Source organism: Podarcis cretensis (genome assembly GCF_951804945.1).
Source record: "Podarcis cretensis genome assembly, chromosome: 1".
In the NCBI taxonomy this organism is placed as follows: Eukaryota; Metazoa; Chordata; class Lepidosauria; order Squamata; family Lacertidae; genus Podarcis; species Podarcis cretensis.
In genome coordinates this window covers 18,185,252-18,211,283 of record NC_137170.1, presented here as the reverse complement: position 1 = coordinate 18,211,283, position 26,032 = coordinate 18,185,252, and the positions used below count along the sequence as shown (strand labels likewise).

At 44.8% G+C, this 26,032-nt stretch overlaps 1 protein-coding gene and 1 long non-coding RNA gene across 14 annotated transcripts in view; one reads left to right on the top strand and one right to left on the bottom strand.

The window, feature by feature from the left end:
* The window catches only part of EVL (Enah/Vasp-like), a 148,889-nt gene that overhangs the window by 100,062 nt on the left and 22,795 nt on the right, over positions 1 to 26,032 (top strand). For all 13 annotated transcript variants that reach the window (XM_079948327.1, XM_079948318.1, XM_079948319.1 and 10 more), the window contains one exon: positions 25,099 to 25,162. In XM_079948327.1, the coding sequence (XP_079804453.1) occupies positions 25,099 to 25,162 (64 nt within the window). The remainder of the gene's footprint in view (positions 1 to 25,098; positions 25,163 to 26,032) is intronic.
* Positions 16,449 to 18,035, bottom strand: LOC307200814. The gene is made up of 3 exons (XR_013832438.1): positions 17,429 to 18,035; positions 16,961 to 17,069; positions 16,449 to 16,819 (listed from the first exon to the last, which is right to left on the bottom strand). It is a non-coding gene; the product is annotated as an uncharacterized lncRNA (long non-coding RNA).

The following is a 26,032-nucleotide window of genomic DNA, read 5'->3' as shown; positions in this document are numbered from 1 at the left end:
AGGTGCAATCCTTACACGGCAGTAAATCCCAGTGAACTTGCTGTGGCTTGCTTCTGAGTAGGCATGCCTGGGATTGCAGTGTAAGTCACCTTATTGCGCAGATATTTTTCTGAAAAGCTTGCTAGGGTGAGACCCGAGCACTGAAGGGCTCCTTGCTCATGCTCTTGCAGAAATAAAGTACGGCGAACTCGGTGGAGTCGTTTCAGAGTTACAGCCCTGTGAAGCAGAGATGACTTCTTGAGGCTAATTTGGATTGTAAATTATCCCCACCCCAATCAACAGAGGAGTAACAGGAGTAAAGCCTGAAGTAACCGTGACAGAGCTGTTTTCTCTTTGCCTGCTGCAAACTCCTTGTTATGTCTGCCCTGCTTTAAAAAGACAGAGATTCTCTCACCCCACCCCACTGCCCTGTGGTGCAAGTCAGCTGACCCCTTTAGTAGTCTGCGGCTTTTCAGAATAGTCATGCCACGTGATAAACTTTATGGAGCGCCTGGTGGCCTGAATGAGTCCCACAGGGATTGGAAGGCACATTTGTCTAGTGTGCTGGTTTCATTCTCACCCCCACCTCCCGGAGTCTGTCGTTCTGGGTTGACCGAAATGCGGTAAGAGAAAGATGGAATGCATCAGAGATGGAGAACAGAGCACACGATGGATCTTAATAAGCTGCCTTTCCATGGGATGAGGGTATTTGTTGGACACAAAGCAGACAAACAGGAAGTACTTCTTCACAGGGCACCTAGTTAAACTATAGAATTGGTCCCCACAAGATGTGGCTGTTGACACCAACTTGGATGGCTTTAAAAGGGAATTAGGCAAATCCATGGAGGGTTAGGCTATCAATAGCTGTATCTACCACAGAGGTCAGGAACCTTTGAATACCCATCTCCAGGGAGAGGGAGAAATAGTGGGAGAGGAATAACATCAACAACAACAGTCTGTGCTTCAACCTTAGGTCCCAGGACAGGCTACAACAATTAAAACACAATGTTGAAAACAGTTCAAAACAACCTACAATCACAGAAATCAGGTGGGTCCTAAACATAATACATCGCTAGTATCAAAAGCTAGGTGTGTCTTTGGCATCCGCTGAAAGCAGTTTAATGAAGGTACCTGGTGCACCTCTGTGGGGAGGGCGTTCTGCAACCAAGGGGCTGCCACAGAGAAGGCCATCTCCTCAGCTACCTACCTACCTACACACACACACACATACACACACCAGTTTCTGAGGGCAGTGGAGCAACCAATAGGGCTCCCTCTTCCGAAATTAACTCCTGAGAGGGTTCTGTAGGGAAGGAGGCAATCTTTCAGATACTTCGGATACTCTCTGCACACTGCTCATGTATATATTAAGCCGTATAGCGATGGTCTGCATAAATAAACAGCATCAGCATCAGGTTGACCACCCCCGCAGCAAAGGCTCATCTGCTAAGGCAAATGGGGCACTTCCTACCAACTCCAACCAGCCAGGCTCCACCTACCTGCCTTCCTACCTGCAACCAGTCTAAGGAGGGTAGCTTCCTCCTCTTCTGTCTCTCCGTGTTGCCCTTGTAGAACTTAGCAAGGAGGACGATAGGTGGCAAAACTAGAATTAGTTGCCTCTGCCTGTTGTTGGCTGTTGGTCTTTCTGCCTTCTCCCTTGACAGTAGCAGTAGTAGTAGTAGTAACAGTAATAATAATAATAATAATAATAATAATAATAATAATAATTTATATGCCACCCATCTGGCTGGGTTGCCCTGGCCACTCTGGCCAGCTTCCAACAAATTACAAAACTACAGTAAAACATCAGACAGTGGGCACCAGCCCCACCAAACCACTGTGAGAAACCGGATACCTCACTACATGGACTCTTGGTCTGATGCAGCACAGCTCTTTTAATATTATGTTTAGTTTTAAACATGTAGTGTACAGTGGTACCTCGGGTTAAGAAATTAATTCATTCTGGAGGTCCGTTCTTAACCTGAGGTACCACTTTAGCTAATGGGGCCTCCCGCTGTCGCTGCGCTGCTGCCGCACAATTTCTGTTGTCATCCTGAAGCAAAGTTCTTAACCCGAGGTACAATTTCTGGGTTAGCGGAGTCTGTAACCTGAAGCATCTGTAACCCGAGGTACCACTGTAGTAACTGAGAGCATGGGTTGTGAACTGGAATTCCTGGTTCAAACCTAATTTTACAGATAATCACACTAGGTGGCCGTCGTCAAGCCACGGTTCTTTTGCACTTGCACCCTCCGCTCATCTGGGTCACACTTAGAATACTTGGATCGTAAGGACCATAGGTCAGTGGCTTTGCATTCGGGTGGCGCTCTGGTCTAAACCACTGAGCCTCGGGAGGCTGATGGAACTGACGGCAGGGGCCAAGACCGGGGAGGGGAGACGGTGGAAGAAAATTGGGAACTTAAAGTGTATATATGGAGACTTTAAAAAAAAGATTAATGAGAGATGGAAAAATCGTGGAAGGAATTTTTTATGACCCTAGGGGAAATGTCTTAAGAGATTAAGTTCAAATTTATTAGTTTTAAGGAGAAATAAGATTAAGCAAAGTAAAAATGAATGATTAATTGGTAAAAGAAGAGAATGTTAAATTATAGTATATTAAGATAAATTATTAGGATAAAAACAAAGGTGAAGGATTTGCTGAAATATCTAACTGAACTAGAATACAAAGAGGGGAGGTGTGAGGAGGCCAAGGAAATAAGCTAAAGAAAGAAAGTTATGTAAAGGTTTGATTTGTTCCTTTTTTTTGATTGTATGCATTTTTTTCTTTTTTGTCTGCTCTCTTTTTTATTTTTTTCTCTTTGAGGGGACTTGTTTTTATGTATTGTTATGCTTTCTTTTTTGGTCTAATTGGGTGTTTTTTCTGCTGTTATTTTTCTTTTTTATTATTCATGTAACCTTTAAAACTTCAATAAAAATTTATTAAAAAAAATAAATAAACCACTGAGGCTCTTGGGCTTGCTGGTCAGAAGGTCAGCGGTTCAAATCCCCGTTGCTCTGTCCCAGCTCCTGCTAACCTAGCAGTTCGAAAGCACACCAGTGCAAGTAGATAAACAGGTGCTACTGCGGCAGGAAGGTAAATGGTGTTTCTGTGCGTTTCCTTCACGGTGTTCCATTGCACCAGAAGCGGTTTAGTCATGCTGGCCACATTACCCAGAAAGCTGTCTGTGGACAAACGCCGGCTCCCTCGGCCTGAAAGCGAGATGAGCGCCACAACCCCATAGTCGCCTTTGACAGGACTTAAGCGTCCAGGGGTCCTTTGCCTTTTACTTGCATGTGGATGATGCCAGGTTCAATCCTCAGCATCTCCAGGCAGGGTTGGGAAAGTCTCCTGTCAGTTGGAGAAATGTTGAACTGAATTGGGCTGCTTCTGACAGATGTGGGACTTGTCTGAACAGAAGCAGGAACTCTCCAAACGAGGGACCCCCAACGTGCTTCAAGATGATTCAGATGCAAGAGAAAAACTGCAGACAGTGCACCTGCACAAACTGAAACATACATTTACTAAACATAAAACATGGGCATTAATTTCCATCCATGCATTTAATTTCACATCTAATTTGACTTGGCCCTTTAAGGAGGCAGATATGGGAAACAAGAAGAACGAGGAGAAAGGGATATGGATGAGCAAGACTGAGAAATGTGACTTGTCTGTTGAGTAATTATTTGAAAGGCTGGGTGAAATGACTGCTTCCAAATACTTTGCACGTTAATTGGTATCAAGCATATTGGACTTGACATGATTTTCTTTTATACTTTTTGTTGTGGTCAGCATTATTCAGAGGTCAACAACTGCATTAATTTAGTAAACAGTCTTTGTTTTGGGCAAATGCTTCGCTTCTTTATCTCATTCCTCTTGACTATTATCTGTGCGCCTTAACAATACTCCTCCAAAAAGAGAAGTGAGTATTAGAATAGACTGAAAACATTCACCCAATTGTGTTCTGAAATCTAGTGACAGACGTAGCTTATCGGAGCAAACACAAGGCTCTATTATTAGCAAAAAAATATTAATTAACCCTCAGAGAAGGTAGAACTGAACAAGAAATTTCTTGGCTGGCATTTGCCTAAGTAGTTTGCCCCAACAGTTCACATGCTAAATTTAAAGACAGCATTGTGTCCCGTAGGGATTGGCTAATGTTTTGATACAGGCAGTCTTGCACTAAGTTTAACTCTCTTGTTATTGGCTTCTCACAGCCTCCGTTGGACAGAGGTGCCTGTGAAGAGAACTTGCATGACAAAATTTCACAAAATGGCAGTGTGATCTCAACTGAGCAGCTTGAAGTTCATAAGAATATAATGGGAAAGAAAATGCTTTTGTGTTGGGTAATGGCTTGCACCTTGTCTTCCGTAAAAGGCTGTATCAATTGCTTTAGAAGCAGTGTACAATATATATATATATATTCCAGAGTGGCTGGGGCAACCCAGTCAGATGGGCAGAGTACAACTACTATTACTACTACTACTAATAACAACAACAGCAACAGGTAAAGTCACCAAAATGGAAAAAAGGATACATAACTCAATAATATGTCTGGGTGGGCTTGATGAAATAATAATAATAATAATAATAATAATAATAATAATAATAATGGTTTTAGCGAGCATCTAAAACAATATTGACTGGTCTCTTATAATATAAAGAGAAGCCTGCCCAACTAAGTGGGAAAAAATGTATTGGGCAGTATGTTTATTTATTTTATTAAATTTATGTACCTGCTTCATCTGAGGATCGCAGGGTGGTTTGCAATATAAAAATACATAAAATAGTAGCAGGCAAAACAATACACCCCTCCCATAGATTGCCTGAATAGCCAGAGGCCTGGGAGAGGAGGGATGTTTTTGTCTGGCACCTAAAGATATGTAATGAAGGTGCCAGGCGAGCTTCCCAGTGGAGAGTAATCAACAGTCAGGGAGCCACTGCAGAAAAGGCCTGCTCTTGTCTTTCCACCCTCTGGACTTCTTGTGGAGGAGGCACATGAAGAAGGGCCTCAGATGATGATTGCCTCAGAGGATGGGTACCGGTTCATATGGCGAGCCATTTAAGGCTTTATAGGTCAAAACCAGCACTTTGAATTGGCCCAGAAACTAATTGGCAGCCAATGCAGTTGGGCCAGAATTAGTGTTGTATGCTCTAATTGCCTTGCCCTGGTACCCTGTTTGGTTAGTGCACAACAGAAACCTCCCTTCCCTGTGTGCCCCCTGTACCCTCCCCCAAACTGCTTCAGATGGTTGGGGGAATCCCCAGAAGAGGTCTAGTGGGTGTGGAAGAGGAGAGGGGGAGGAAAAGTTCTGTTGCTTAGCCAAAAGTCCTTGCAGTGATGGAACAAGTTAATGGGAAAACCCCTCTGCTTTCCAGTTCTGTTGCACCTCTATAGCACATTCAGAGGCAACAGCAAACAGCTTGCTTCAGCATGAGACCTCTGTGGTTGTGTCAACACCAGCAAGTGAACTACCATCACAACTGCACATATTTTTTATCAGAAAGGACCCACAAGCTCATCCACTAATGGGTCAGACTACCATTTTCTCTAGTGTCTGCCCCTGTACTGAAACTTCCAGCACAGAGATCACTTCTCTGTACCAGATTCCTGTATAAACAGTTGTGTGGTTTATGCGTTAGAGAGCTGGACTAGGGCCTGGGAGACCAGCGTTCTAATCTGCACTCAGCCATGAAGCTCACTGGGTGACCGTGAGCCATTCAACATCTCTTAGCCTAGCCTACCTCATAAGGTTGTTCTGAGGATAAAATGGGGAACGGGAAAATGAGGAATGCCACCTTGAGCTCCTTGGAGCGAAATGTGAGATATAAATCACATAAATAAACCTGATCAGATAGGGGGGAACCTTTGGCTCTCCAGATGTTGGACTCTGCCAGCATTCCCCATGGTCTGGGATGATTGAAGTTGCAGCCTAACAACATCTGGAAGGCCACATGATCCCTATCCCTGATCTGGACCAAAAAATCAGTAAAGATATTGGCTCGGGTTAACAACCCTATAATGCAAAGTGTTGCTGCTGACCTTGAAAGCCCTAAACGGCCTCAAAAGCCCCAGTATACCTGAAGGAGCGTCTCCACCCCATCGTTCAGCCTGGACACTGAGGTACAGCACTGAGGGCCTTCTGGCGGTTCCCTCCCTGCGAGAAGTGAGGTTACAGGGAAGCAGGCAAAGGGCCTTCTCGGTAGTGGCGCCCCCCCTGTGGAACGCCCTCCCATCAGATGTCAAAGAAATAAACAACTATCTGACATTTAAAAGACATCTGAAGGCAGCCCGGTTTAGGGAAGTTTTTAATGACTGATGTTTTAATGTATTTTTAATCTTTTGTTGGAAGCCACCCGGAGTGGCTGGGGAAACCCAGCCAGATGGGTGGGGTATTTATAATAATAATAATAATAATAATAATAATAATAATAATAATAATAAATAATTCTCTTTAGTATAAATGGTTCAATTAGCATGGAAGTATTGCACTTCAGTGCATTTTATCTGCCACTTGATGTCTGCTTAAAACTTCTCTCAGCTAAACATCTGGACAGTGAGATTTATCAAAATCCATGTGTGCAAAAACGGCTTCGCGGTCAATTTTAGGTCAATCTGCGTTCCAGATTCCGATAAGTCGGTCAAGGAATCACCTGCTTGAAGCGCAGAGCTCAGCACTTCCTCCAATGCAATTCCTCAAAGATCAAAAGAACCTTGGGAGCGGTTGCTGTGTTTGAAGATTAGGCATTGCTCAAATGATATAAGACAGTTAATTATTTAGTTCCATAACTCTGTGGGTAATGTGATCTAAGGCCTTAATTTGAAGATTGTTTTAGGTTTCTTCTTCTTCTCCCTCCTCCTGTCTGCACCTCCCCCCCCCCCCAATAGTAACCAGAAGGAAATGCTTTAATTTGTAAGGCAGATGAAATGAATAGAGGAGGGAAAGTAAGGCTCCTGGCCCAGTTTCTTCTTCTAAATTGCACAGAATATTTTTTTCTCCTCCTCTCTCCTTCCAATCTTCCTTTGAAATGTCAGGTTTTTAAAAATGAAATTCAGTGGAGTGGGTAGAAAAATACAGAGGAGTGAAAGAGGATGTAAGAAGCCTGGAGATTTTAAAAGACATTTTTAGGCCATCCTGTCGACCCAGCAATTGACAAGACAGCTCTGCCTTTCCAAAGCCTGCTGACTTGACGACTGCAGTTTAGCAAGCAGACAGAAGCTCTCCTTTTCTCCCACAAGCCAATTGCTGTTTGCAGCCAGGTGATGGGGCTAAATTTCAGGTCATTTGATAAGTAGGACAGTCAGCCATGTGTTGAGGTTCGTCTTGGGTGATGGGTGGACGGAAGGAAGTGCACAAAGTCAACACAACACAGATGCACTCAAAGAGTTTGGGCATCGAGTTAGGGGTCAACTTGCCTTGTGGCTTTGCCACTCTTTTGCTGACTTCCCTGCCCTGGGCCCTTCCCACTCCTGTTTAACGTGGTTGCTTGGGAACAACCAACACTCACTTTTGAATGCAAAAAAGCAACCTAGGACATCGGGACTTATCTGAGGCAGCTGCTAGGTCCCCCTGCTAATGATGCACTGAAAGGGCAAGAGCAATTAAAGCAATCAGCACACGGCTTCTGAAGACTCCTTGTCGTCACTCGGTCACAGCAGGTGCTGTTGAATGAGAAAGAAAGAGGGGGTGCTGAGAGGAGGGAGGGGAAAGGGAGCTGGAGAAGTCTGAACGTTTGCTGCAAGCTTTTCCAACTTTATCTTTCCCCCATTAACTTCAACATAATGTACATTGGGATTGCGCTGTCTGCACTGCAGCTTCAGCAACAACTGCTGTTCTCGCTTCCCTTCCCACCCCCCCACCCCATGTTGAGAATAAAAGGGATTTCCTTGTATTGGCAGCACACATACAAACAAACACTGCTTTCCTGTATCAGGCTGTCAAGCTATACAGTGGTACCTCGGGTTAAGTACTTAATTCGTTCCTGAGGTCCGTACTTAACCTGAAACTGTTCTTAACCTGAAGCACCACACTTTAACCAATGGGGCCTCCTGCTGCCGCCGTGCCGCCGGAGCACAATTTCTGTTCTCACCCTGAAGCAAAGTTCTTAACCTGAAGCACTATTTCTGGGTTAGCAGAGTCTGTAACCTGAAGCGCATGTAACCTGAAGCATATGTAACCCAAGGTACCACTGTATTGGGTCCAACATGGGCACAACTAAAAAAAGTATTTTGCGTTTTCATCTTGTATTCTTATGCTGTGAAGCACCCTGGACTCTATGGATGAAGGACAGTATACAAATTTAATTAAAATAAAATAAAATACAGCAATCTCACAGGTAGGGAATTATGAGGATAGGTTCCCCCCCTGATATTTTTGCCAGTAGTTTTGAGACGTAATGCTTCCGAGCATTAAGGCGTCATTCTTCACTATATTTCATTGAGAGATGTTGTTAAGATGGTGAATGGCTCCTTTCCCATTCCTCTCAAGACAGATTTAGGCATGCAGATCTCTCTCGCCTTAATCTCGTGGTTGGCACCCTATTAGCCTCCTTGTCCGGAAACTTAATTTCTAGCACAGGAAGGAGGCAGGTATGGTAGTGGTAGTGGTAGTGGCAGCAGTGGACGCTCCCTAGAGCATCTTTTCTCACCAGAGAAGAGACTGGACCTTGTAGGGCAGGCATAGGCAAACTCAGCCCTCCAGATGTTTTGGGACTACAACCCCCATCATCCCTAGCTAACAGGACCAGTGGTCAGGGATGATGGGAATTGTAGTCTCAAAACATCTGGAGGGCCGAGTTTGCCTATGCCTGTTGTAGGCCTTTCTCCTTGGTGGAAATAAAATGCACAGCACCAGGGATTCCCAGCCCCATTCCTGACGGGAACAACGCTCTGCTGGGATTGTGTGTGTGAGTGGGAATGCCTGCGGTTACTTGCATCCTTCCCATGCCGCAAGATAACGTACTGGGTCCTTGGGGAAAGTGATGGGGGCAGCAGCAGCAGCAGGAGGAGGCTGAGTGCTGGACCTTATTTTTACCGCAGTGCTTGTAAAATGCGAATCTCTGTTGTGATCTTTCAGCATTAAATTACTTCTGGGAGATTCAGCAGCGGTTTTCTGTAATCTCCCTCTGAATGCTTGGGAAAGGCTGTGTGTGTGTGTGTGTGTCATTCTGACGCACAGTATTAACTACTCCTGTGCTTCCAGGCAGAAAAGGATGGGCAGAGCACCCTTTCAAAGGAAGCTCCAGCTATATTTGATCCCACCGGACAAATGCAAATAGGACTGCAGAAGGGAACATAGGGAGCTGTCCTCTATAGAGTCACACCATTGGTCCAGGCCTTCAGAGAGGGTTCTCTCCCAGCCCTACCTGGAAAGGCCAAGTTTCGAACCTGGGGCTTTCTGCATTCAAGACCCCTGAGCTACAGCCATCAGTAGACAAGTACATATCCTGTAATGTTGGAAATGGCAGCGAGTGCTTCTGAGTCAATCACACACAGGGGAAGAGTCGTGTGCTTTGCAGAAGGTCTTCAGCTCCAGCCCACGGCGACTCTGTTTAAAAGGATCACATAGCAGGTGATTCCTTCACCTGATCAGGTAGCAGGTCAAAGACCTCTGCCGGAGACGATGGAGAGCTGCTGCAAGTCAGAGGGGGACGGTACAGGGCCAGGTGGACAAATTGTTTGAACTGATATGAGGCCGTTTCCTATGTACCTTCCAGCTGGTAAGAGATGGAGAGGGCAGCAAAATAACTAGGGAAGAGATTGTGCAGCTCCAGTATCGGCTCCTGGGGAGGCGGCTGTTGGTTAGCCATGGGAAGTTTCATTGGCATTCATACTGATGCAGACGCACAGTATTTGCGGTGATCCAGTGGCAGAGCCTTCAAGTTGTTTCCACCTCCACAGCAAAAACTAGAGGATACCCAAAGGAACTGTGGAATGCTAGTTTTATTCTTCTTTTCTTTTTTAAAGAACTCTGCTCCAGACTATTTAAAGAAATATTTCAATATGATGAATCTGCAAGCGGGATTTGAACTATGAACAACAGTAATGATTAGAGATCATTGTATTATGGTTGTGATTTATATTAAAGATTGAGGATAGGGTGCTGCAATGAGATGAATTCAGCACACACACACACACACACACACACACACACACACACACACAAAACACCCCATGGAAAATGGGATGGGAAGTCGATAAAGCAAAAGAAAAAAATATTTTGTATTGGAATTTTAAGTGAAATTTGTGGAAATTTAATATAATATTTTTTTGTATTGAACTCTGCTCTTGGGATTTACAGCTCTGTAGTTTTGTACTGCAGCCCCTGTCAGGGGACTGCCATTGGCTCAGAGGCGAGAGATAGAGGAGGAGTTGCGTTACAGGGAGCCTCCGAAAATCTTGCGAAGCAGTTCCTTTTCCGGCGAGGAGGAAAGCCCCACCTCCAGTGGAGACGAGGTTCAAGGACCAGAGGATGCTAGTAGGAGCCTTAACACCGTGCCTGAGCAAGCCGGAGAGGAGAGAAGCACACCCCTGCCCTCGCCCATCATGTGCAGTAGCTTGAGGCGCAGGGAGGGGCAGAAAAGGCTGGGGGTGATGAAAGTTTTATGCTGGGGGAGGTACAAGAACAGACCACTCCCGGATTCTGCTAGCGATTGAGCCAGACATGAACTTATGACGCTCTTCACTGTAAATAGTTCGCACCAAAATAAAGCCTGTAAAAAACAGGTCGGTGTCCTGCCTGGCTACTCTCGAGCAACCACAACAGCATCTGACAGCCCCCTAAAAAACCTATGCATTATCGTGGTCTTTTTGCATGCATAGCCACAGAGCGGCAGCCTTTTCCTCTCTGCTGATATTTGACCACTGCTGGTCTAAGGAGAGCCCTGGGGAATTTTGAAGGCTGCCGCTGCATCGGACTATTCTACTCCCTTACAGTTTTTATAGATGGCAGGCGGCCTCCCCACATTACCTCCGTGGCTGTCAGGTTTCCTCCCATGCCATTTCAGCCATCTTCACTCTTGCCTTCGAGACGGTGTGTTGCATTAGAGAACCCTGCAAGCATCCCTGATAGGCCAGGAAGGCTGCCTCCGGTTAAATAATTAAAGGCCGAGGCCCAGTCGGCTGCTGTGCGGAGGGATCGATTACACCCCGTGTAACCTGGCCCACTGCGGGGTGCTAGAAATGCCCAAGGCCATGGAAGAGTTGCATTGGAGTTTGTCCTAAACAAAAGGCGCCGCCATACTATGGTTAACAGGGAATGGATTTGCCACTGCTTCTGCCTCTGTCAGTGTGACTGCATCCTCCTGTTCAGGATGTCTTGTAGGTGATGGAAAACTTCCACTTCTTCTCTCTTCTGTGCCTTGAGGGTCTTAAAGTGCTGCTGCTGCAAAAGGGAAGAGTGAGAGGCATTGCAGACCCCTTCCTCTCCCCCCCCCCCTGCCCCACTCCCAATTCTGTACGTTAGGACAGTGTCAGGCTTTGAAATGAAAACTTCCCTTTCGGAATCCCTCCCTGTTGGGAGATATGTTTCCTGCCATAACGTTACCTCCGATTTCCCCCGTCTCTTTGTTTTCCAGTGGATGGTGGTTGAACTGCAGAGATGTTCAGATGAATTAATACCGGGAGGTGTGGGAGGACTAAACTCAGCAAGTTCTGGGAATCCTGATTAAAATGAGAGTTGTTGGTTGTTGTGGTTTTTTTTTTAAAAAAATAACCAGATTAAATTATTAACTCTAAAGCTCTGTATCCTTGATTGCCATATTTTGTTATATTTGCTGTGCATCTGCTGTTTTATTAACTGCTACTGTTACTGATGAGCTCTTACTGATTAACTCATTGTACGTCATATTTTTCAAATGCATCTTAAAATACGTGTTTTTCTTCATGCATCATTTAAAGCACAGAAGTGTTGGTGTGCGAATGTGTATAATAGAGCCTCAGCAGGGGTGTGTGTGTTTAATGAAAAACTGCTTTGCGATGCTGCCATTTTGAGAAGAAGCAAGGTGCTGATCTTGTGCTTAACCCTTTTCCTGCTTGCCATGTTTTGCTTAAATTCCACTTCCTGCTGCCTCCCCTTCCACTACAGAATTCTGGAATAATATTGACTCTTGTAAATATATGTCAGAAAGCCTGAGGTGTGTTTTTTTAGGGGAGGGGGGGGACAGTTTTGGGAATGGTTTTTAGCAAAAACCTGCCCTGCAAGGGTACAATTAACCATGTACACACTATTATTCCTCCGCTAAAGACTGCAACCTCTCAAGGCTACTTTTCATGTAAAAAAAACCTGTTGCCAGAAATCAGTAATGGAGATTAGGGATGGGCTACATCAGTGGCTCTTAGACTGTGGTCCAGAACCTTAGTTGCCCTAAGAACATGATGAAAATAATAAGATAATGCTGAAGTCTTGGCGCTTCCTTGCAACTTTTTCATCATTGCAAGCAGCCCAGTTTTTTGGTGTGCATTTTAAAAATGAAATGGAAGTACAAGGAGATGAAGGAGAAATTCGGACAAAATCCACAACTGTAGTTGCGATCCACACCTGTGAGGGTGGCGCCAGATACAAAAGAGCACAGGGCTCCTGCGCCTTAACTAGTTCTGTAAAAGAAGGGATTTCAGCAGGTCTCTAAATTTCTTGCTCGCCACTTCTTTGGGTTTTGCCTCCTGTTTTGGATTTTTGGTTAGTGGTTGATATTGTTACTGTTATTCTCCCTCTCCTTTGCTCTCTCATATATGGGGCTTCTGCACCTTTGATAGTGACTTCTTCTGAAATGTCCTGCTTTGTACAACTATTAAAGGTGCAAAAGCCCTGTTCTCCTTTCCTCCTCCTAGTCAATCTCCTGTTTGCATGATTACAAGCACAAAAGAATGTTTCATTCCCCCTCTCATGGACTACTTGTTCTTTCCAAACAATCACCATGGAAGAGGATGCTGGGAAAGCTTATGAATTAAGACATAGAGGCAAATTTGCCTAATTAAAGAATCTATGGCTTTTTAAACTGTGTTTGGAGGGGGTGCTGTTTTTGTTTGTTATTATGGCATGCATTTTTGTGTTTTAATATTGTAAATCGCCCTGTGGTACAGAAATCTAATAAATAATGATAATGGTAACATACAGATCTGTCCTGGCACTTTCTATAGCCTAGAATCCTCAGTACTGATGTAATTTCATTTTCATTTTCTAGGATATCAGCTGTTGTTAGGGTTTAAAAAAACCACAATTTTCCAAATTTAGAGAAGCTGGCAAGTTACCTTGTTGTTGTTGTTGTTGTCATTGGTGTTTGATCTGAATTACTTTTCCCTGTTGCATGTTTTTTAATTTATTTATTTGTGGTTGCGTTTCCCCTTTGCTTTCCTCTAGAGAGCTCAAGGCAGTGTAACCCATTTCATTCCACCCCTGCATTTCTCACAACAGCCCTGTAAAGTAGACCAGGTAGAGAGACAGGATCTGGCCCAAGGCCACCCAGTGAAACTCATGGCTAAGTGGGTGTTTGAATCCAGGCCTCCCCCAGATCTCTTCTGAGACACTAACCAGTACACTGCACTGCCTCTCATGTGGCTCAAGTTGCTTATAAAGACATTTGTTAATTGCTTGTCCTACAGAATCTCTCTTGTGGTGCTTTCTGGATGTGGGGCCTTATAAGGAGGGTGATAATGTTAGGGCATGTTGAGTTTTTCAACTTTCAAATTCCAAAAATGAGGGCTGCTAAAAAGTTGCCACCTGCCTTGCGAATTAAAAGATGTTTTGCTTAGATTAATATAATCCAGTTGTGTGTGTGTGTGTGTGTGCGTGTGTGTAAAATTGAATAGAAAACATTAAAAATGATTGCCAAGTACTTGCAGTTGTATTAGATATTAATACTATTTATTATTGTTATTTGGCATTTTCAGAAGGTAACGTTAAAATCGTTCGGTTTACCGAAAGCAGTTTATTTGCTTCTTCGCCAAATGTAGACTTGCCATTCTAAATTTTGTTCAGTCGCAAAAAAATAATAGCAGATTCCTCACCCCCCCCCAAAAAAAGCCACATCACTGAAGAAATTTGGGGGGGAAAACCCCCCAAAAAACCCCAAGTTTCTCCCCCTAGAATGGCATGCCCCAAATTGATGTGTGATGCTTTGTTGGGGAAGTCAGGTTCTGTGTCCGTGGTTGGAGTTGCCCTAGGTGAGCTTTCTCCCAGCTCTGGGTCCCCAGAAGTTGTTGGACTACAATTCCCATCATCCCTGACCATTTTCTGAGGACTCAAGGTTGGAGAAAGCTGCTGCAGATGAGGACATTTCTGTGGTTTACTGACAGTTGCTGAATAAACTCTTCAGTTGCTACCTGAGCGAAGAGGCTTTGGAGTGGAACAGAGTTAGATTACACTTCTACAATGCTTTTCAAGTCAGTGTGATTACCATAGCCTCTCATAGCGTCTTGGGGAGGCGGACAGGCATTCTTCAGAGGCAGGTGCAGACCTCACGGGGTAGCATTACACTGTTTTGTCCAGAAATGGGTCCCCTGATAATTTGATACTCTCTTTGGTTTTATTCTTACTAGTTATGGAGCTTCCCTAGCCTAAAGGACAACCAGCACTTCATAAGTTTTAACCTTTCGGGTTTTAAATTGAAGACTGCATAGGGGTGAAGTTGTGGGGCTAGTTGTCCCCTCCTGTTACAGAGACGCAGGTGGCCTCAACTAGACATTGGCCACTGAGTGTCATTGGTCCCATGCTTTGAACCCTCTTCCAGCAGAGATTCAGCAGGCATCTTTGCTTTTGACTTTCAGACTTCTCTTGAAGACAACAGGCCTATGTAACTGTTTAGATTCTCTTGATGAGCCAGCCACCTTAATATTTATTTATTCATTTTAGATTTTGCTGTATGCATTGTTGTTACATCGCCATGTGATATCGTATGAATTGGTGGTCTATAAGAACTTTTTAAATAAAATAAAATAACCGTTCTCTTCTTCAAGCCAAATTTGCGGAACGCAGCATGGAAATATCATAATATATATTAAGATCCTGACCAAGAAACGATCACTATATGCAAAGCCTTATTATTGAAGAGGAAGAAGGCTGCATTCATTGGACAGAGGTGGATGGAATTGGGTGTGGCTATGAGACAAAAAAGGGGACGCAGGTGGCGCTGTGGGTTAAAGCCTCAGCGCCTAGGGCTTGCCGATCGAAAGGTCGGCGGTTTGAATCCCTGCGGCGGGGTGCGCTCCCGCTGCTCGGTCCCAGCGCCTGCCAACCTAGCAGTTCGAAAGCACCTCCGGGTGCAAGTAGATAAATAGGGACCGCTTACCAGCGGGAAGGTAAACGGCGTTTCCGTGTGCGGCTCTGGCTCTGGCTCTGGCTCTGGCCAGAGCAGCGATGTCACGCTGGCCACGTGACCCGGAAGTGTCTCCGGACAGCGCTGGCCCCTGGCCTCTTAAGTGAGATGGGCGCACAACCCCAGAGTCTGTCAAGACTGGCCCGTACGGGCAGGGGTACCTTTACCTTTACCTTTTATGAGACAAAAAGGTGATTCAGTATTTTGGAACATGGTCCATTCAGGTATACATGTTTCCAGGCTTCACCTGGAAGCCCAAATCCCTGCTGCTGTCATTTGGCTACAGTATTTTGAGGGCATCTTCCTACACCTGTGGAGGAAGGTTCCTTCTATAATACTAAGGAAAGACGCATCACACACATCCCTCCCCAGATCACCCTCACATTATCCCTCCTGCACAGGTAACCCAGACAAGCAACAAGCAAAGGAGATGAAAGGGTAGGCCAAGTAAACTGGCTCTCACCAAGGTGACTTCTAAGTAGGGTTTCAACATCACAAACGTCATGATATAGTGACACAACTTTTCAAGTGGGGATTATTTTCTTTCCGCTGGTTAAACGAGTTCTAAACATCCCCAAAGTTGCATTTCTTTCATATGTGATTTGGGGAGGTGGGGACAACGTGGTTACATTAATCTGTTTTTGCATGTAATGCATAGTTAGCTCCTTATTTCTTCACTTCAAGCTTCTTCATTTCAATTTGGCGGGCCTTGTGTCCACCTTCCTTGTGTCCACCATTTTAGAACCAGAGCACCACAAAGCAGCATTCTGCATCACAGTTCAAACAGGGGGTGTGCGTAAAGGTAAAGGGACCCCTGACCATTAGGTCCAGTCCAGTCGTGACCGACTCTGGGGTTGCGGCGCTCATCTCGCTTTATTGGCCGAGGGAGCCGGCGTACAGCTTCCAGGTCATGTGGCCAGCATGACTAAGCCGCTTCTGGCGAACCAGAGCAGCGCACAGAAACGCCGTTTGCTTTCCCGCCGAGCAGTACCTATTTATCTACTTGCAGTTTGATGTGCTTTTGAACTGCTAGGTGGGCAGGAGCAGGGACCGAGCAATGGGAGCTCACCCCATCACGGGGATTCGAACCAGCGACCTTCTGATCGGCAAGTCCTAGACTCTGTGGTTTAACCCACAGCACCACCCACCCGTGGGGTGTGCATAGTGAACTGTTAATTCAATTGCACTTTTGAGCAAAAGGGTTGCACTTTTTTTGGCTGTTCTCTTTGCCCTCTCTATGCATGAGGAGTCAGAGCCTTTTCACAGTGACCTGAGAAGTCCAGAGTATTTTGATGGGTGTAATGAAGTTTCAACAGCTCTTTAATGTGGGGAAGGGGGTTTGCTGAGCATCTTGATGCTGCTTGGCTAGGTTCCAGCAACAGGTGGCAGGCTCATTACCCTGTATTCCGCTACAGCATAATTGATCAGCTGCTAAATTACTTATGTCTGGCTCCGGGCACTTCATCTACCATAAGCAAACAGGTGATTCCCAGGTTATTCCAGTTTGACTCTTCCGTAAATCAGGAGAGACGCTGTAACGGAGACAGTTCGACTCACTTAATACTTTTTCCTTTATTTAATCCCACCCTACTTCAAAGTGGCCCGCGTCGTCATTGCCCCCCTCTTATTCTCACAACAACCCTGTGAGGGAGGGAGGTGGGACTGATACATACCTACTGACCCAAGGTCTTCCATTGAACCCCATGATTGAGTGCAGGTTTGAACTCAAAGGTGTTGATCAAATTCCGACACATGAGAAGCCAAAGTCCTGGAGACCAAGTCCTGTGAGGAAAGGGTGAAGGAGGTGGGTATCTTTAGCCTGGAGAAGAGGCGATATGATAGCCATCTTAAAATATTTACGGGGCTGTCACATAGAGAGGATGGAGCAAATTTGTTCCGAGTTGCTCCGGGGGTGGGAGGGGTAGGGCCTGAGCCAGTAGATTCAGCGTAAAAGGACGTGGATTTCGACTAAAGGAAAGAACATCCTGATAGTATGAGCTGTACAACAGTGGAACAAACTGCCTTGGAAGGTGGTGAGCTCTTCTTTTCTAGAGGGTTTTAAGCAGAGGGGATGCTGTAGCGATGGATTTCCTGCATCGACTGGGGTTGTTTTTATTCATTTATTCATTACATTTACATACCTCCTATCATCTGAGGACCACAGTCCAAGGCTTGGCCTTCTGGGTCATTCCCAGCTCTGTGATTCTGTGAAGGGAAAGGAATGGAACAGTACAGAGTGCAGGCCCACCCCCCATTTTTTGGGTCTGCCCGGACACTGAGGTCCAGCGCTGAGGGCCTTCTGGCAGTTCCCTCACTGCGAGAAGCCAAGTTACAGGGAACCAGGCAGAGGGCCTTCTCAGTAGTGGCACCCGCCCTGTGGAACGCCCTCCCACCAGATGTCAAAAAGAAAAACAACTACCAGACTTTCAGAAGACATCTGAAGGCAGCCCTGTTTAGGGAAGCTTTTAATGTTTGATGCATTACTGTATTTTAATATTTTGTTGGAAGCTGCCCAGAGTGGCTGGGGAAGCCCAGCCAGATGGGTGGGGTATAAATAAATTATTATTATTATTATTATTATTATTCATTTTCTTTTTGTACTCTTCCTATCCCCAGTCCCACTAAAGAGATCTGCACCCATATCCATTACCAGATCACATTGGCAGCTGTCAGACAATGGTTTTTATCTAGCTTGATATTCTTTGCAGTGACTGGCCACAGCTCTCCATTGCCCAAGTACTTGCAGTTGTATTTTTTATATTCTCTTTATTACTAATATTAATACATAATATGACTGTAAGTACTTGATAACCATTTTCTAGACAATTTTATTTATTATTATCATTATTTTATTATTATGCAGTTATGTATCAATATTTATTTTATTATTAAGCATTAGCTGACATTTTCAGAAGGGTAAAATTAAAATACTTTGGTTTTCCGAAAGGAGTTTATGTGCCTCTTCATCAAACATAGACTTAAATGTTATCCAATTACAAATATATATATATATAGCAGATTTGAATTCCTCACACCAAAAAACATATTTTTTAAGACCCTTCGCTGAAGAAATTTGCAAACATTACATTTCACCCCCTAAAATGACACGCCCTAACAGCGCCTGATTTGCCCCCTACTCTTGGCCCAGTAAGTGGTACCCCCCCCTCCACCCTGAAGGCTCTTTCCACATATGGTTCTTCTCACTTAGATCAGGACCACAGACTCCTCTGAGCTAACTTGGGGAACAGCTTCCAGCACTCCTCTCCTCAAATCGAGATGCACCTACTTCAAGAGAGGGGTTGCAGTGGACCTTCTGTGACAGGAGTTGATCTCTGAGGGAGGGCAATAATTTTCAGGTGTCACTCTATCCTCCCTGCAGGTCTTTACTGGAAGAGGGCCTTGGCCCTCGTAATTTAAAGGATCTTTGGCAGGTAGGCTGGGAGGTGCCTTCTTGAGGATGCAAGTTGTCTCCGCCCTAGCTGGCTGAGAGCTGGTGCCTGCACATTTCCGTCCGCTGCCAACGTTTGAAAGCAGCTTGAAAAACATTGCTGAAATGTAGCCCTCAGCCCTGGTGGTTCAGGTTGGAAATCCCTAAGGGATTTCCTGCGTGCCTCAGTGGGTCCCCGTCACCCCTTTGCAAAGAACATAAGGCCCATCTAGTCCAGCATCTTGTTCTCACAGTGGCCAACCAGATGCCTGTGGGAAGTCTGCAAGAGGAATCTGAGTTCAACAGCCTTCGACTGTCCTCCTGTGGTTTCCAGCATTCAATACTCCTCTTCTTTGGTGATCACTTGTAGCCAAGTAAGATTGTCTTCCATGAACACGGTCTTAAGAGTGAGTCTGTAGTGACTATGGAGGCCAGTTCTGGATCCACACGTCCTTCCAAGGTGGGGACATAGGTTTCCGGGCAGGTGTTGATCATGGTGAGGGCGTGCCTTTCTCTTAGCGCATTTCTCCCTTTCATCCTGAGTTCGAGCGTCTTCAAAGTCCATGACACCTTTGCTGGAGGCTTTTCTCCAATTGGAGCACTCGCAGGCCAGTGTTTCCCAGTTGTCTGTGTTTATACTACATTTTTTTTTAGATTTGCCTTGAGAGAGTCTTTAAACCTCTTTTGTTGACCACCAGCATTATGCTTTCCATTTTTAACTGCCTCCTCCATTACGGTTAGATACTGTCAAAAAGAAATAGCCTCCACGAATTTGTCTAACCTTTTAAAGCCATCTAGGTTGGCAGCCATCATTGTCCGCTGTGGGAGCGAGTTCCAAAGTTTAACTATGTGCGAGTGAAGAAGCACATAGTCCTGTCTGTCCCAAACCCCTCAACATTCAGATTCATTGGATGTTCCCTCGTTCTCTGCCCACTTGTTTGCAGAAACTCGCTCCAGCTCCCTCCCAGATCATTTTTCTGTCCTTATGGATAGTCTCACACTTTTATAAATAAGTGAAGCAAATTCATGGTATGTCAGAGGGAACAAATCAGTTTCCCAGAACCCTGGGAAACGAGAGAAGGGAATAAAAGGGGTTTTTAACAACAACAACAAAAGTTCAATCTAATTAGGAAAAAAAATTAAACTCCAAATAAAACAGCTGTGGTCAAGTATCAGAAGTGTTTCAGCACCAGAGGGTTTGGTTTACAAGTGACCTTGGGAGCTGCTAATAGTCTTGCTTCTCGCTATGCTACCATTGGTTTGTCTTTGCCCAGTGGCGAGGTGGCTTTTGAGCAATGAGCCTGTTAGCATTCTCCAAAGTCACTGGATAGAAGACAGGAAGTAGCCACCAAAATGAAAGTAACCTAGGTTCCCTGGACCTGGGGGGGGGTGTTGTGGCTAATTGCCATCAACTGGAAAGGGGAGGCAAAACTTAATATAGTATGTTTCCGATATCGTTCCCAAAAATACACTGAAAGCTGAGTCATAGGACACTTGTGCAAAATGCAGGGGTTTTGTTACAAAGCTTGGAGGAGACTCGGAGGTATTAGGAAAGCAATTCGTGAATGAATTGCTGCAAAGACTGAACTGCGGAAAATGGTATATCCTCGCAGAAATGTCCGCGCATGTGGTGAAAGCTTTTGGCCAGTTCCTCAAACCTGTCACCTGTGACTGGTCATGTTGCAGCTCGAGAAGAAATCTTTAAAGGGGAGGTTCCAAAAAACCAATAGACCATATTTCTTGTAGTTATTTACAGAAGATGAAATTTGTGTAGATTTCTGTTTAGTTAAAAAGAGACGCACCATTAGGTCTGGCACGCATGCATGCGGCTGGGCTCTGATGACTTTACAAAAATGAAGGGTGTGTGGAGGGATTTGAATGGAGAACTACCAGAGGGACATGGGAATCTCATAACCTCTGCGCAAATCACCTCCACCCAGGTGCCACCTTCTACCCAACAGAGTTCTTAAGCAGTTTTTCCTTCGGTATGTTTGCCCTTAAATATGTTTGCCTTTGGATGGACATCCAATGAAACTGAACATTGGAAGATTCAGGACAGATAACAGAATGCTCTTCTTCATGCAGCCCATAGTTAAACTGTGCACCACTGCAGCAGAAGGCAGTGGTGGCCACATAAAATTCATGGAGGATGAATACCAGTGGCTGGAAACCACACGAGGGAAGAGTTCTGCTCTTGTGCTCATGTTCCACTTGCTGGTTTCCCACAGGTATCTGGTTGGCCACTGTGAGAGCAGGATGCTGGGCTGGATATGCTATTGGACTGCTCCTCTTCTTACATTCTTAAATTGCTCAAGGAAGGCAATTTGGGGCAGAAAAAAGCGGTGATGGCCTGGCTAAGTGCCCTCTCCTTCCCACATTGCTTCTCTGCTATAAATTATCTCCTCCTGATACTGCCATTGGGACTCAGTTTGCAACACACATTTACGTGTGACGTGCCACCAGTCCCTGAAGAAAGCGACTGCTCTGCCTCACGCAGGTCGTGCGCATGAGAAATTGGGCTGCTGCTGAAAATACGGTAATTCCATGTTCTGAATGTGTGTATGAGGTTTGGCAGAGCGTAAAGGCGAAGCTGAACTTCAGAAACCCAGAGCAGGGCAGCTCTCTGCAGCTGACCAATTGTAAGAACGCAAGAACTTTCTAATTAGCCACTGTTTGCAAGCAATTTGTAGCACTTTTGGTCTGCCATGACACAATCTGCATCACAATGTGTTTTGTTTCTGCTTAGCTGTAATAACGAAAGAGACTTTGCCCTCTGTTATAAGGGGAAGGGTGTAGCTCACTGAGCACCTGCCTTTGCATGCAGAAGATCCCAAGTTCAATTCCTGGCATGTCCCAAGTAGGGCTGGGAGAGACTCCTGCCTGAAATCCTTGAGAGGTATAGATGGGCATCTCTGTGCTCCAAGGGTCTTTGAAAAGTGCATGACTCCATCACCACCACCTCCTCCTCCATCATTGTGAGGATTCTCACAATCTTGCCAATCTCAATACAGTGGTACCTCGGGTTAAGTACTTAATTAATTCTGGAGGTGTGTTCTTAACCTGAAGCACCACTTTAGCTAATGGGGCCTCCTGCTGCCGCTGTGCTGCCGGAGCCCGATTTCTGTTCTCATCCTGAAGCAAAGTTCTTAACCCGAGGTACTATTTCTGGGTTAGCAGAGTCTGTAACCTGAAGCATATGTAACCTGAAGCGTATGTAACCCGAGGTACCACTGTATTGTCTTAGAACTAGCAAAACACCTGTCGTCGTGCGATGTGCAGAGCATTTGTGGAGAGAAAGCCTGTATATTGTCACCATAGAAATATGGCAATCAATCAATCAATCAATCAATCAATCAATCAATAAAAATTTTTATTTATACCCCACCCTTCCCGGCCAGAGCTGGGCTCAGGGTGGCTAACACCAGTAAAATTACAATAAAAACATAAGGGGGGGAGCAATTTAAAATACAGGTTAAAAATACAATTTAAAATGCAGCCTCATTTTAATAATAGCCCATAGATCAAAACCATAAGGGAAGGGAATCATAAGGGTCAGACTGAGCCCAAATCAAAGGCCAGGTGGAACAGCTCTGTCTTGCAGGCCCTGCGGAAAGATGTCAAGTCCCACAGGGCCCTAGTCTCTTGTGACAGAGCGTTCCACCAAGTCGGGGCCAGTACTGAAAAGACCCTGGCCCTATTTTTTTACAGTCTGAGCATTCAGAGATCTCAGGAGTGGAAATAAACCTGCCTCCTGGCTTACGCAGCCTCTGCGTCATGGGCATCTAGGGTTTGCTTTCTTTTTGTTCTGCCCTGTAACTGACCCCGTTTAATTTCTCCATGGGATTCATTGGGAGCCATCGAGCCAGCTGCCCTCCTCCTGGAGCCTCCCGTTTATCTGGGTTCCATTTCTTGATGTGTGATGGACTCTTAGGTGTTAACATGAGATTCTAGGCCTTTTTCTTAGGCTCTAGAATATGTGTATTTGGGGCAGGGGAAATGACAGGCTTCACCCATGCAGTAGATGCATCCATTGGCACATCTTCAAAATATGGCTAAATGCATGTGGATTGTGGTTTTGTTTCTTTTTAGGTCCCTACGTTTGTAAAAAAACACACCTATAAGTACAGGCAAGTGTACTAGTGTACCAGCAAACAAGTGAATGTTTGTGGGGGAGCACGGAGACACAAACCCTCTCCCTGTGATTCCCTTCTCACATGTCCATTGAACACACAGAGGCGCATCCCAAACAAATTAAAGGTTTAAGGAGAGAGGATGTTGGCCAATTGGTGTTAAAGAAGGATAGGAATTTCTTTATGTATGCCACTACAGCAGCAAGAATTCTACTGGCAAAGTATTGGAAGATGCAAGAACTACCTACTCTGGAAGAATGGCAAACAAAGGTGATGGACTTTATGGGACTGGCCGAGATGACGGGCAGAATCCGTGACCAGGGGAAAGAGACAGTGGAAGAGGACTGGAAGAAATTTAAAATATATCTTAAAAACAATTGTAAAATTGAGGAATGTTAAGATGTCAGGGGGTAAGAGGTAAAGAATTGCAGCAGTAACTAAAAAACTAAAGGAAACTTTATGAAAGGGAATTAAGACAATGGACTTAAGGGTTGCTAAAGAATCTTTAAACAAGGATGCAGGGATGGGGAGGTATGGGGAAGTCAAAAGAAAGAAGAGTATGAAATGATGAATTTGAAGCTACATGGGTTTAATTGTTTTGTGTGCCTTGTTTGCTTTTTGTTTTTCTTTTGTTTGTTTTGTTGTGTTTTTACTATCTGTCTGAAAAACGAATAAAAATTAATTTTAAAAAAAATAAAAAAATAAAAAAAAGGAGAGAGGATGTTGGAATCCATTGCACAGCAAACAAACAGGCACCAGGCTTTTAAAATACTGACTGGTAGCTGCTGGTTTTATGGACCTGTGTTTCTGGTTTTGAATTGCTGCTGAGGGGATGCACAAACCTGTAAATTTTGCTTTCTTTCAGATTCACATTTTTCTAGCTTTAACTAAAGTTCTCCACTTTTCTTCATCAGCTTGCAATAAAAAAAACACACACAAAAAGTCAGGAAATTTTGGCTGCAGTTTAGTGTTCATTTCTCTCACTGAGCACATTTTTCTATGACCTTCTAGCTAATGTAATGCATTTTGTCAGTTATGTTCACTAATACATGCGTTTTTGTGTACACTTGCCCCAAATACATGCATTATTTGTACACGTTATGTGGTTGGAGAACTTCATTGCAATATTTGGAGAAGTGATATGTTCTGGCTCACTTGCTTCTTCTGTAAGTGCGAATTAAGTAGGTTCACGTAAAAATGCTGGACCAAACTGAATTTCTCCTCCGATTCTTGGGAATACAAATAAATTGCAGGGGAAGTGATATGGAAGGAAGAATCAGTGGGTGATGGCACATGTAAAACACCTACCTTCCTTTCCCCCTCTCCTCATTCTCCTTACAAGGCAAACATGAGATTGAGATTCTTGTGTTTTCCTCTTAATTACCGTATTTTTCGCTCCATAAGACGCACCTAGTTTTTAGAGGGGGAAAGCAAGAAAAAAGCAAGAAAAAATATATTCTGCGCAGAGCATGTAAGCAGCTCTTACTTTTCTTGCTTTACATGGCTTCTGTCCTGCTTTGTGCAGCTCTCACTTTGCTTGCCCATCCCTCCTCCTGCCTCACTGTAAAGCGCGGTGACACCGGAGCAAGAAGAGGAGGAGGAGACACTGGGACAGGTGCTTTGCTTGCTCCTGGGACAGAAGCCATGTAAGCGGCTCTCGCTTTGCTTGCTCCCGTCCGTCCCTCCTCCCGCTTCGCTGTGAAGCCAGCAGAGCAAGAGGCGCTGCGCAGCTCTCGCTGAAGCCAGCAGAGCAAGAGCGGTAGCTGCTCTGCGGCTCTTGCTCTGCTGGCTTCACAGCGAGCAACAGATGGGAGCCATGGCTCCAGCAGCAGAGGCATCCCTCAGCTCGCGACTGCAGCGGTAGGCAAGGGATCCCTCTGCCGCCCAGTGCATTCGCTCCGTAAGACGCACAGACATTTCCCCTTACTTTTTAGGAGGAAAAAAAGTGTGTCTTGTGGAGCGAAAAATACGGTAATAGTTCTGCATTAGGTCTCCCTTTATCACAGGTGTCTTACTCCATAATACTTACCTTTGTGCTGGCACCTGATAATGGCTGGTTCCTGTATGTCCTGTGTTGCCTTTCAAGTCATCAACAGAAAAAACAAAATCAAGGTCCATTGGCATTGACACTTCACTTTCTCATGTCTGGCCAATGAGTGCTGCTTCAATGGCCTTGAATAATCTCCTTCAGGTACCATAGGACAAATTCTTACCGCCTTTGCAATGATTACTGTTTTGTTGTTTCATCTTCTAGGTCCAACAACCCAACGCCAGGTTCAAAATGGACCTTCTCCAGATGAAATGGAGGTTCAGAGACGGTAAGGAGCAAAAACAAATAATCTGCAAAGCACTGTAATTTTTTTAAGCACATACCAACTGTTGCTAATATAATTGAGCCTATCAAAACACCAGGGCATTCTTTCAGAAACTGCGCTACTGTACAGGCCAGTTGTCGCTATGAAACGTGATGCAATAAATGGAATTGTTATCCCATCAAAGTGGGTGGTTATTTTAGCCTCTGCTTCTATATTTGCATCCTGGTCTGTTAAAACCAATCAGTGTATTTGCAACCCGTGAGATTCCCTGTGTTGATAAAATATGTTTTGCCCATCAGGATTGTAGTACTCTGGGCTCCATCAGTTCTATTCTGTACTATAAGACACTATAGGAAGAAGAAGAAGAAGAGTTTGGATTTGATATCCCGCTTTATCACTACCCGAAGGAGTCTCAAAGCGGCTAACATTCTCCTTTCCCTTCCTCCCCCACAACAAACACTCTGTGAGGTGAGTGGGGCTGAGAGACCAAAGAAGTGTGACTGGCCCAAGGTCACCCAGCAGCTGCATGTGGAGGAGCGGAGACGCGAACCCGGTTCCTCAGATTATGAGACTACTGCTCTTAACCACTACACCACCATGACTCTTCAGCATGATCAAGATATGTGTGAGACAGATCTGCACTCCAATCACTGCTTTCGCTTTTATTTTTCTGGGAAGCCTCATCCCTTACCTCTTTAATATTTATTGATTAGATTTATACCCTGCGCTTCCTCCCAGAGGAGCCCAAGGTGGTCAACCCATCAAAAACAATTATTTTGAAATATTCAAAAAAATCATTCAAAATCCATTCTAAAACATTTTTAAAACATTTTCCGAACTGGTAATTTCGGGGTTGCCAGGAACAGTTTCTTT